The sequence below is a fragment of the Phascolarctos cinereus genome, unplaced genomic scaffold (genome assembly GCF_003287225.1).
Source record: "Phascolarctos cinereus isolate Bilbo 61053 unplaced genomic scaffold, phaCin_HiC Scaffold_4;HRSCAF=312, whole genome shotgun sequence".
Taxonomy (NCBI): domain Eukaryota; kingdom Metazoa; phylum Chordata; class Mammalia; order Diprotodontia; family Phascolarctidae; genus Phascolarctos; species Phascolarctos cinereus.
The window spans coordinates 591,193,658-591,206,444 of record NW_027555847.1 but is presented as its reverse complement, the minus strand read 5'-3'; the positions used below and the strand labels follow the sequence as shown (position 1 = coordinate 591,206,444).

General features: G+C 34.8%; 1 protein-coding gene across 7 annotated transcripts in view; it reads left to right on the top strand.

Moving 5' to 3' along the window:
- STK3 (serine/threonine kinase 3) overlaps positions 1–12,787 on the top strand; it is a 485,213-nt gene that overhangs the window by 318,112 nt on the left and 154,314 nt on the right. For 6 of the 7 annotated variants that reach the window (XM_078153675.1, XM_078153672.1, XM_078153676.1 and 3 more), the window contains one exon: positions 4,908–4,958. The exons of the other annotated variant lie outside the window; for it this stretch is intronic. In XM_078153675.1, the coding sequence (XP_078009801.1) occupies positions 4,908–4,958 (51 nt within the window). The remainder of the gene's footprint in view (positions 1–4,907; positions 4,959–12,787) is intronic. 7 annotated transcript variants of the gene reach the window in all.

Genomic DNA, 12,787 nt, shown 5'->3' with positions numbered 1-12,787 from the left:
AAGACAGTATATCTTTTAGGCATTGAATAGTCTTTCTACTGGTACTAGAAACTTACAGTGTTTGGCTTAAACTACTATTAGGTTTTGGCCCAAAAACCTATATGATAAATTACTTAATTACTTAAATTATTGAAGAAAGTCTTCCTTTTCCTTTTATTTTCTGCTATCATGATATCACTCTTATTCTCATATACTTTCTTCCTATTAATTTCCTTTTGACCTTGACATTGGGAACTAGGTCACAATGTACTATGCCCCATGTATACGATGCATCTGCCAAACTCTATGAAAGGTAAGACCAGTGTATTCATTTGCATCTGGTGGCAGGGTAGCCTTTTAAAAATTTGCCAAACCCTTATCCCTAATTTATAAAGTATCAGATCATATCAGTATTGTAAAGTTCTTAGGAAACTTGTCTCACCTTGTGCTTTTGCCTCTTAACTAGTTTTGTGACCATAGGAAGTCAGTAAATCTCCATGGTTCTGTAGGCTCTGTGGTGTGGTGAGAAAAGCTGTAGATTTGGAATTAAAAGATGTGGATTTAAGTCCTAACCTGGAGATTTATTAGCTCTGTGACCCTTGGCAAATCATTCAGCTATTCACCCTAATTTCCACATCTATTCAAAAGGAAATGACAACATTTGTACTGCTGTTTTATAAGATGATTATTAGGAAAGCAATTTGTGAACCTAAAAATGTTACAGAAGTGAAAATTAATATTTTCAGTAGTAGTAGTGGGAGATGTAATAGTGGTAATAGTAGTAGTGGAAGACATCAGAGGCTCCTACCTTTAGATCTCATGATCCTGTAATCCATCTGTTTTTAGGCCAAATCATATCCAGCCGTTCTGAAGTCATAAATAACTGCCCTGTTTTTTCCCCCTAACATAAGCACATTTAAAAATTTTTAAATGTTTTTATTGATATCTTATGTTTCTTACTTCATCATAGTTATTCTCAATATCCTTTCCCCTCTACCACTCCCTCTTACAACGTGAGCCTATATAACAAATGTATTTTTTCAAAGAGGAAGAAAATCAGCACAACTTCCTGATACTTTGGAAAAAAATCTGAAAATATATGCTACGTGTAACAACTATAAACTGCTCACCTCCACAAGGGGTGGATTAGGGCTGTCTTCTCGTATCTCTTCATTTGAATCATGCTTGATCTTTATAATTTTGTTACATTTATTGGTTGAGAACAAAACTTGAAACCTAAAAAGGGTTTTTAGAAAGAATTTGATTAAGTCATTTTTGGCAGAAAGGAGAGCCAGGAAAAAAGTGTGTCCAGCTCCCTCCTGAATCTGAGTTCAAACAAGGGTATAAGTTGAATGGCCTGTAGGTAGATAGTTTCCAAAAATAGCAGTCTCCTTGTTTGAGATGCACATCAGCAGGTAAGTATATACATTTAATAAAATTTAAGTAAAGTCAAAACACAAGCTATTGGCCTAACCCAAAACACAAGCATTGGGTGAGGTCCCAACCAGTCCTTGCAGTAGTCTCTGTTTCTCCTGGAGGGTCTCTGGGGTCAGGAGGGCCTTATGCATAAACCTTGGGATAAATAATAAAAGGTAGGTTCAAATGATATTATAATAAGGTTTTTCAAATAATATAATAAAGTTTTCCCTGCACATTCACTTTTGATTTGGGAATGTGTGGTTCTTTCCATTTACATTGTTATAATTTTATCTATATCTATATCTATCTGTCTGTCTATCTATCTATCTGTCTATCTATCTATCTATCTATCTATCTGTCTATCTATAGGTTCTGCTTACTTCATTCTATATCAATTCATATAAACATTTCCATGCTTATCTGTATTTGCCACACATATAAATTTTTTTTTTAAAGGCAGTTGGGGTTAAGTGACTTGCCCAGGGTCACACAGCTAGTAAGTGTCAAGTGTTTGGTCTGAGTCCGGATTTGAACTCAGGGCAGATTCTCTATCCACTGTGTCACCTAACTGCCCTCATATAATTTCTTATAACAGTGCATCTACCACAATTTGTTCATCCATTCTCCAGTTGATAGGCACCTACTTTGTTCCCAGTTCTTTGCTATCACGAAAAGTACTGCTAGAAATCTTTATATATATGTGTGTGTGTGTGTGTGTGTGTGTGTATGTGTATATATATATATGTATATATATATATATATGTATATATATATGTATATATATATATATATATATATATATATATATATAATGTGTGTGTGTGTGTTGTGTGTGTGTGTATGGACTTCTTATCAGTGTCTTCCTTAGAGTATAAACCCAGTAATTGAGTCTCTGACTCAATGGGTATGGACATTTTAGTCAGTTTATTTATACGATTTGAAATTGCTTTCCAGAGTGGTGTTATCATTTTATAGCTCTGCCAACAGTGTATTAGTATGCCTTTCATTACACAACCCTTACAGCATTAACTATTGCTATTTTTTATCATTTTTGCCAGTTTTGCAGGGTGTGAGGTAAAGTAAAACCCCAGGGTTATTTTGATTTTAATTTCTCTTATTAATGATTTGGAGCATTCTTTTATGTGGTTGTAAATACTTTTCAGTTCTTTCAAGGACTGTTGTATATCCTTTGACCACTTATCAATTGGGAATTGGCTATGCTATGAGTTTTGTGTGTGTGTGTGTGTACATATGTATGCACTCATATGTACTTACTAATTGTTTATAAGTCTTGGATATGAAACCTGTGTCAGAAATTTGTTATAAAGACTTCCTATTTGACCACTGCCCTTCTTAGCCAGGATGCATTAATGTCAGTGCAGAAACTTATGAGTTTCATATAATCAAAGTTATCTATTTTGCTTTTTGTAATCACCACAAAATTACTACCATAATCTCTCCCTTGTTTGGTTAAGAATATATCTCTTACCCTTAGGTGGGAGAAGTAAATGATGTGTTTCTCCTACAATTTTTAATAGTCTAATCATTAATATTAAGGTTGTATATCAACTTAGTAGAGTATGATTTAAAGTATTGGTATAAATGCCTAACTTCTATTAGACTGCTTTCCAGTTTTCCCAGAAGTTTTTATCAAATAATTTTTTTTCTTAGGTAATTTATGTTTTCCAGTTTTTCAAACACTGAGCCATTGGGTTCCACTGTTTCCTGATTCTATCTTATCTAGTCTGTTCCATTGATCTAGCTCTCTGTTTTTTAAACAAGATGAGATATTTTTGATGACTGCTCCTTTGTAATATCGTTCGAATGCTATTCCTCCTTATCCTTACTTCTTTTCATTTTCCTTAATGTTCTAGATCTTTTGTTTTTCTCAAATGAATTTTATTATTTTATCAAATATTATAAAGTATCCCCTTGGTAATTTGATTGCTACAGAATCCAAAGTATAAATTAACTTTGGAAGCACTGTCATTTTTATTACATTGCTGTGGCCTACCTATTAGTACTGAATATTCCTCCAGCTATTTAAATTGTTATTTATTTTTTTAAGCAGTAGTTTGTAATTGAATCTATAGAAGTCTTTGGTGTTCTTTGGTAGGTTGAGCTCCAGGTATTTTATGTATTTTGTAATTATGTGGCTGAGATTTCCCTTTCTATTATTACTTTTTTGTTTTTGTTATTATTATATAGAAATGCTGTTGATTTTTGAGGGTTGATAACCTAAAAAAAAATCCTTATAGGTTTTTACTCTTCAATTTTGCTGAAGCTATTAATTGACTCAGCATCTTTGCTGATTCCCTAAGATTTTCTAAGTATATCATCATATCATTAACAAATAGGTATAGTTTTATTTCTTCTTTACCTATATTTATTCCTCTAATTTCTTTTTCCTGTCTTCTTCCTGTTGCTGGCATTTCCAGAACTATATCCAATGGGGGGGAAGAGTGGGTATCCTTACTTTACTCCTGAATTTCTTGGGAAAGTTTCTAGTATATTGTGATTGCACATGATTGTTGCTTTTGGTTTGAGATAGATGCTTTTTATGCTATTAAAAGAAAGTTTATCTATGCCTATACATTGTAGGGTTTTTAATATAATAGAGTGCTCTTCTTTGTCAAAAGTTTTTCTGCATCTATGGATATTGTCATGAGGTTTTAGATATTTTGGTTTTTAATATGACTAATTATGTTGATTATTTTTCCAGTGTTCAACCATCTTTGCATCCATTATATAAATCATAATGATCATAATGAATGATTTCTTGAATAAATGAAGTCTGTTTGATAGGATTTTGTTTAAATGTTCATTAATGATAAGGCCTATAGTTTTCCTTCTGTGTTTTATCCTTCCCTGGTTTTGGTATTAGTACTATACTTGTCTCATAAGAGAATTCTGGTAGAGTTTTTTGTTACCCAGTTTTTTGAGAACAATTTGTGAAATATTGGTACTAAGTGTTCCTTAAAAGTTTGACAATAGTCTTCTGTGAATCAATCAGGAACAGAAGTGTTTACCTCCCTTTTAGTAATTCCTTTATAGCTAGATGTATTTCCTTTTCTGAGATTAGATTGTTTAAGATTTCTATCTTGTCTTCTGGTAGGTAGTTTTATATTTTTAAGGTATTCTGTTTGTTTTTTGTTCTCAGTTTCATTTGCATATAACTGCATAATATGTTCTGAGTTGTAAAAAAATTTCTTCTGGTTCTGTTTCTACCATCCTCATTTACTTTTTTGATTTAATTTCCTCCCCTTTTTAAAAAATCAGATTAGCTAAAGATTTATTAATTTTATCTTTTCAGAGAATCATCTTTTAGTTTTATTTATCATTTCTGTGTAGTTTTTTTGGTTCCAATTTATCTGTTTCTCATCTAATTTTTAATATCTCCTCTTGTGCTTATTTTAAATTTGTTTATTTGTTGGCTTTCTTATTTTAAAAAATGTATATTCAGTTCATTAATCCTCTTTTTTTTCTATTTTGTTAATGTATGTTTATAGAGATATGATCTTTCCCCTGAGGACTGCTTTAGCTGCATTCCAGAAATTTTGGTATGTTTTTTCATGATTGTCGTTTTCATTCACATAATTATTGTTTCTGTGATTTGTTCCTTGACCTACTCATTATTTAGGATTTCATTATTAATTCTCCATTTGGGTCTTTGTCTTTTGTTTGTGGTCCTTGAACTAGTGACTATTTTTATTGCATTTGGTTTGTAAAGGATATATTAACTAATTCTGCATTTTTACATATGTTTGTAATATCTTTGTGCCCTAATAAGTTTTTAATTTTTGTAAAAATTCTACATGATGCTGAGAAATATGTAATTCTTTTGCAGTCCCATTCAGAAGATACTATAAATCTTTTAACTCTAGTTTCTCCAACAGTTTGTTCAGTTTCATATTTTCCATTTTGTTTATCTTTCTGTTAGACTTATCCAAAACAGATATTAAAGTCTCCTGTTACTATTGTGTTGCTGTCTATCTTCTTGTGGCTCAGATAGTGTTTCCTTTATGAATTTCAGTATAAGGAATTTGGAACATGTAATTTATTACTGATTCTGGTTTGTTGTCTGTGTTTCCTTTCACAATAATGTGGTTTCCTTATTTATTATCCCTTTTTATTTTGGGGATGTTTGTTTTTGCTTTGTCAGATAGTATGACTATAACTCTAGCTTTTTTTATTCACTTGATACATAGTAAATTTGTTTTCCATCTCCAGTTTTGTTTATATCTTTGTTTTTTAAGCTTGCTGTTTGTAAGCTATGGATTGTAGAGTTTTGTTTTCTTATGCAGTTTCACTTTTTTTGTTGTTGTTTTATTGGATTGTTTAGTCTATTTAAAGGTATGAGTTATATTTATATTTTCTTCCATTTGTATTGGATTTTTTCACGTTATGATTTTTCTTCATTTTCTGTTGTAAACACAGTACTGGGTTCTTTCATTTACTTTAGCTTTTTCTTTTTTAAGATGGGCTTATTCCCAGTTGCTCTCTTCTTCTCACCCCCTATCCCTTTCTCCGTTACCTTTTTCTCTTTGGGGTTTTGCTTATTAATTCATTGTTCTTTCCTACCTTGTCTGGTTATTTAAGTCTTCCCTTCATTTTTTTTTTATCTCGGTCAAGTAGATTCCCCATTATTCTCTTCAACTAATCTTGTTCATTAGTTTTTAAATTTTAATTTTTTTGTGCTTCTTTCCAGAGAGGGTTTCTCTCTTTTTATTATCCACTTTCGCTTTCTATCTACTTTATACCCTCATTCTCTGGTTTCTGGTCCCTATAATTATCTATTCTCTCTCTTCTTTCTCTATGTTCCTCAAGGAACCATAAATTCAAAGGTATCTATTTTGTATTCTCATGGAATTTTCTGTCATTGCCTTTTAAAATGTGTTCTGAGGATTCCCCTTTTCCATTGTGCCCATTTCCAGAACAGTTCTTGCAGGTGACAAGAAAACAGTGCCTCATTTTAGGATTTTCCCACCATTACCAGGTTTCTGATTGTACAGCCCACCACTGTTCTGTACCCTCCCTTTGGTTATCTTCTTTTCTCCCCACCTGTTCAACTACTCTGCTGCAGGGTATCCTTGTCCTCCTTGCTAGCTAACCCTCAATTTCACTTGTGCGCATCACACACTCCTCTTTATCTCCTTGTCACCTTTTCTTCCCCTTTTCCACTTTAATTCATTCACCCTCCCATTTTGTAATGTAGTCCTACAAAAATATTGATTCACCTGTAGGTAAGGTATCACTAGATTCTTTTCATAATGCCTTAGGCCTTCCTCTTCATTGTTAGTTCCACCTGACTTCTGCTTTTGTCTTTGTTTCTTTGTGTACATTTAGAAAAGAAGACATCTCTTAGTGGTCTTTCTGCTGTCCCTCTGTTGCTGTTACTCTCCTGGATTATATATTTGTTCACTCCTCCTTTCTGTTGTCTTGGGCATTTGAAAAGCAAATAACCTCTTCATGTCTGGTTTTTCCTTCTAAGAATGTTTCTTTATTACTGAATATCCATCTCTTTTCATTTATGGTTAAACTTGGAGTTGTAGGACAGGTCACCCTGGGTTGAATCCTGAGCTCCATTGCTCCTTGGAAAACATTATTCTTTGCCCTCTTGTGTTTTCTGGTGGGTACAGAATAGTCTTGTGTTTTTCGAATTTCTTTTTCTTTGTATTTGAAGGTTTTTCTCTTGCTTGTAGAACTTCTTTCTGAGGTAAATTGTTAAATTTAGCTACTATGTCATTTAGAGTTTGTTGCCTTGGCTTTTTTTGGGGGGGGGGAGGGAAGTACTCTGAATTCTTTCCATTAGCATTTCATTCGCTGTGTTTACAAGGTATGGGCATTTCTTTTGTATTATTTCCTGCATTGTGGTGTTAAGGTGTTTTGGCCTGTTGTGTTCTGGGAGACCTATTATCCTGATATCATTACATCTTTCTTCAAGTTCACTGTTTTACTTGCGTAGGGAGCATATTTTCTTTTAATGTCATTGTCTTTTGCTTCCCTTCTAAATCATCCTTCACTTCTTTGTATTTGCATTCTCAGTCTATGTTCTCTCATTTCTTTGGTGAGACTTGGCATTGTAATTACAGTCTTTCTATTGTGCCCATTATTTTTGCTGTGTTGGTTATAAATTCTGCTCTCATAATTATTATTTTTTTTGCTAGATCTTGAGGCCATATATTTTTTGTTTCATGTTTTGCCTATTTATTTATCTGCTTATTTTCTTTTTAAACTTATTTATCAATTTTTTTCCTTTTTAAAATTTAAGTTCCAGATTTTTTTCCCCTCCCACCCCTCCCACACTCATTTTGAAGGCAAATAATATGATACCAAGTATACATGTGAAATCATGCAAAACACATTTTCATATTAGCCATGTCACACAAAAAAATAGCAAAAAGAAAGCAAGAAAATTATACTTCAGTTTGAACTCAGAGTTATCAGTATTCTTTCTGGAGATGGATAGTATTTTTTCATCATGAGTCCTTTGGAATTGACTTTTATCATTGTATTTATCAAAGTAGCCAAGTCTTTCATAGTTGATCATCATTACAGTGTTGCTGTTACTATGCACGATGATTTCCTGATTTTTCTCATTTCATTTTGCTTCAATTCATATAGGTCTTGCCATGTTTTTCTGAAACTACATCCATCATCATTTCTTGTAGCTAAATAGTACTCCATCACATAGGGCAGCTGGTTGATGCAGTGGATAGAGGGCCAGAACTGAATTTATGAAGACTCATCTTCCTGAGTTCAAATCCAGCCTCAGATGTGTACTAGCTGTGTGACCCTGGGCAAGTCCCTTAACTCTGTTTTCCTCAGTTTTCTCATCTGTAAAATTAACTGGAGAAGAAAATGGCAACCCACTCCAGTATCTTTTCCAAGAAGACTCCAAATGCGGTGGCAAAAAGTCGAATACAACTCAAACAACTGAACAACACTTTATCATAATCATGTGCCACAACTTGTTCAGCCATTCTCCAACTGAGGAGAATCCCTCCAATTTCCAATTTTTTGCCACCACAAAAAGTATCTGCTTATTTTAAAAGTTTCTGAGTTTTCTTTTTCCTGACATTTTTGGTAATTTCAATCATTTTTCCTTTTATTTTCCCCTATTGCTTACTTTCCGACTCTCTAACTCTCTCTCCTCTCAAATTGGTTTCCTTGGGGGCTGAACCTCAAAGCATCTCAATCAACCTCTTCCACATTGGGCAGTTCTTGGTACACCAGCCTAGTCTCTTCCCCAAGTGACTTTTGGCTGGACAAAATAGCCCCAGCTATATGCTGAGTACTCCCTCATGCTTAATGGCATACCACGCAGCCCTCATTCATACTGTGTCCTGTTGCTGCGTCCTGTCTTGTTCCCTGTGCTCCTTCTGTTCCTCACTTCTCTAGCCTGGTACTGACAGTCTAGAGAATTGCCATGCTGCTGCTATTGGATTGATTTTTGTAGTGTGAGTCTCTGGAAGGTGTAGGAATGGAATACAATGTTGACCTGTGTTTATAGCTCAGACCCATCTCCTGCCTATTTCCTTCTGTTCCTGGGTCTTCTGCAGAGATCTTTTGCAGCGCAGAATGCTGCCTGCCAAGACACTGGCTCTATAGCTTGAGAAAACTTCTATAGTCTAGAGCGCTGCAGAGGAGCATTGGCTTGTTGTCCTGGCCCAAGACAACTCTGAAATCTGGAGCCAGGATCTCCACAGCACTAGAAAGAGAAAGGGGAGAGCAGAGTGTGGGGTTGGGTTTTGTTGTGAGACCATGTGGCTCTGCTAATACCACCTCAATGCTGGTAGCTTGTGATGAAATGGAGAATTTCTTAATGAGCTAGCTCAATATAGAAGTCAGTTCATTGGCTTGGTTTTTTGCTTATTTGTTTTTAGCCTGAATTCTCAGTGTCCTAAATCATGGTGACACCTGAAGTTTCTTTTTCTTTGGTATATAATTTCTTTTTTGAGAGGTTAAGTAGATCAGTGGAAATATCTAGTTCTCTAACTTGTTTATCATGTGACCCAGAAACTGAGTGCCCTGTTTTAAGGATATCTAGGAAAGAGACTTCCAATCCAGTCCACTAAACATTTATTACTGAGCAGCTGAGGATACAAAGACTCAATGGAAAAGAGCTCTTTCCCTCACAGAATTTATAAATCAATCCATGACAAATACAGTTGCCATAACAATGGAAAGTATTTTTATAATTCATTTAAAAATTTTTGTTTTTTTCCCCTTTCTGGTTAGAATTTTGTTGTGTTTTGTTTGATCTATAAAGGCTGTATTTAATATTTTTTAATGGGTTCTTTATACTCTAGCTGGGAATATTTGTAAAAGTGTCCTGCAGTGCTCAATAGTAGTGAACTCTTCAAGATGCCTAGCTAGTAATTGCTAAAGACACTGGGAATACAAAGACGTAATGGAAAATAGTCCTTGAGGGGCTGCCAGGTGATGCAGTGGATAGAGCACTGGCCCTGGATTCAGGACCTGCATTCAAATCCGGCCTTAGACATATAATACTTACTAGCTGTGTGACCCTGGGCAAGTCACTTCAGCCCATTGCCTAGCAAAAGAAAGAAAGAAGGAAGGAAGGAGGGGAGGGGAGGGAGGGAGGGAAGGAAGGAAAGAAGGAAGGAAGGAAAGAAGGAAGGAAGGAAGGAAGGAAGGAAGGAAGGAAGGAAGGAAGGAAGGAAGGAAGGAAGGAAGGAAGGAAGGAAGAAGGAAGGAAGAAAAGGAAGGAAGGAAGGAAGGAAGGAAGGAAGGAAGGAAGGAAGGAAGGAAGGAAGGAAGGAAAAAAATAGTCCTTCCCCTCACAGAGCTTACATTTTACATTCCCTATCTAGGATTTATGGTATTCTAGTCAGAATCTTAGTTCATTTTAAAAAATAAAACTTTGTTAGATTTCTCTAAATCTGAAAGAGGCACATTGAGTATGTTGCCTTATTATCTAGGTCTCATAATTCATTTGACTTTTCCTTTTAGTACTTAGATACTCTCCAGTTCAGTGCATATATGTTTAATATTGATATTGTTTCATTATCTGTGGTGCTTTTAAACATGATATAATTTTCCTGGGCAGTTAGGTGGTGTAATGGATAGAGCACCACATCTGGAGTCAGGAAGATCTGGGTTCAAATTCAGCTTTAGACACATACTAGCTATGTGACTCTGGGCAAGTCATTTAACCCCTAACCTCTCAGTTCCTCATCTGTAAAATGGGGGATACACTGGAGAAGGAAAGGGAAAACCACTCCAGTATCTTTGCCAAGAAAGCCCCATAGATAATGTCCATGGGGTCACATAGGGTTGTGACTGAATGAGCAACAACAAAATATAGTTTCCCTACTTGTCTTTCTTCACTTTTATCTTTTTATTTCCTTGCCCAAGATGGATTTTTTAGATTGAGCTGTGAAATCAATTCTATTTTAATCCTTACTGTTTAGCCCTCTATGAATCTTTGTAATTCTAAGTGTGAATCTTTTGCACAGCAAATTGTTTTGTTTTCTTTCTAATTTATTCTGCCATACTGTTCTGTTTGATTTATCAGTTCATCTCATCAATATTTGGGGCTCTATTTCTTAAGGTTGTTTTATTCTCTATCAGATCCTGTTGTATTTACCTTTTTCTTCAAAAATAGGAAATAAGACACGTACCTATAGTTTATATTCAGTCCTAGTCTCCTCACTTCCCTCTTTTCCCCCCTTTCAGTCTAGCCTTATATAATTCCATTCACACTCCCCTCTTCTTTATCGGAGTCAATTGCCCTTCCTACTTTGAAATACTTCTACTAGCATAATCTCTCCCTTTTGAAAAACCTTCCTTTTACCTCACCTAGATAAGAATTTCATTCATTGGAGCTGGGTAAGCACTTATGGGTTAGGAAATTTGGGTGAATTATTCTGAGGTGGGATTGGGACTTAGAGTTAGCAACAGACGCTATACATATCAGTAGTCCCAGGAATCTTCTGTTTTTATAGTCATTATAGACACTGACATTTGGAGATCAGATTGGAGAAAAGGCAACATAACAATCATCATTATAATAATAAATTGGCATTTATATGGCCCTTTAATATTTGCAAAGCACTTTATAAATATTATTTTATCCTGATCTTATTATTATCTCCATCTTATAGATGAGGTAACTGAGCCTAAGAGGGCTAAAGTGACTTGCCCAGGATCACATAGCTAGTAAGTGTCTGATGTGTATGTAATTTGAACTGAATTTTTGCTGACTGTAGGTACAGCTCTATCCACTGGTGTACAGTTGAAAACAGTAGAGAGTTTGGGACTGGCAGTATAGGATCATAGTCCTCTATGATAGAAATCCTCTGCTAATCATAATGTTGATGATATAGCATGTCAAGGTTCGCTCAGCTCATGGCATTTAACTTACTTGATCCTCACAACAACCCTTTGAGATAGGGGCTATTTTAACCCATTTTATGAGTGAGGCAAAGCACAGAGAGGTTGTGACTTACCCACAGTCACTAGTGAGTGTCTGAAGTAGGATTTGAAATATCATCTAGAGTCCTCTGTCATATGCTCTTCATACATTGTGCTGCAGAGTCAGTTATCTCATGGAGATCTTTCTTCTGTTGTTGTTTTTGTTACTTTATTTTTTCCTGTTTTGAGGTTGTGAAAGGGAACCAGGCTTACACGGAATGTATTACTTGATCTCTTGCCAGAAATTGTATCAGTTTCAATTTAGGGCACGGTGTATTAGCTTTTGTTTCTGTCATTCAAGCTCATTTTGAAAGCTCTATGATTCTATTTGATGTTGATTTAGAAAGGAGCAGCATTGAGGACAAATTTTGCACTTGTATGTGCAAATGTATAAATTATTTACACTTTAGTTGTCCTTCTTTAAACTTGTAAATAAAATAAAAATTTATTAGTAAGATCAAGATTCCTCCTTACTTTACTGCAAGTGCAGAGTTGTGTTTGCCTGAAAACTTTTAGAAAAAAAGATAACATTTATTTAGTGTCTACTGTTGACCAAGCACTGTTATAAGCACTTTATAAGTATCACCTTATTTGATTCTCACAGTAATCCTATGAGGTAGGGTTTTTATGATTCTTATTTTGCAGTTGAAGAATTTAAGACAGACAAAGGTTATTAAGTAACCTGCTGAATTAGTGTCTGAGGCAAGCTTTGAATTCAGGCCCAGTGCTCTGTCCCTAGTGCCATCTAGCTGCCTAGCTAGAGGTGTAAAGAAAATTACCCTCAAAAATGTTAACATTCATTCATACGTTACTCTGCCTCCCTATCAGTCACTACTATCTATATCTTTATTTCCCTATTATAGCTGCTGCAAGAAACAGTAGCCAAATGGATGAATGATCTTTGTGCAGTCTTTGAAAATGCACTTCTTTTAAAATACTCAACAGTTTA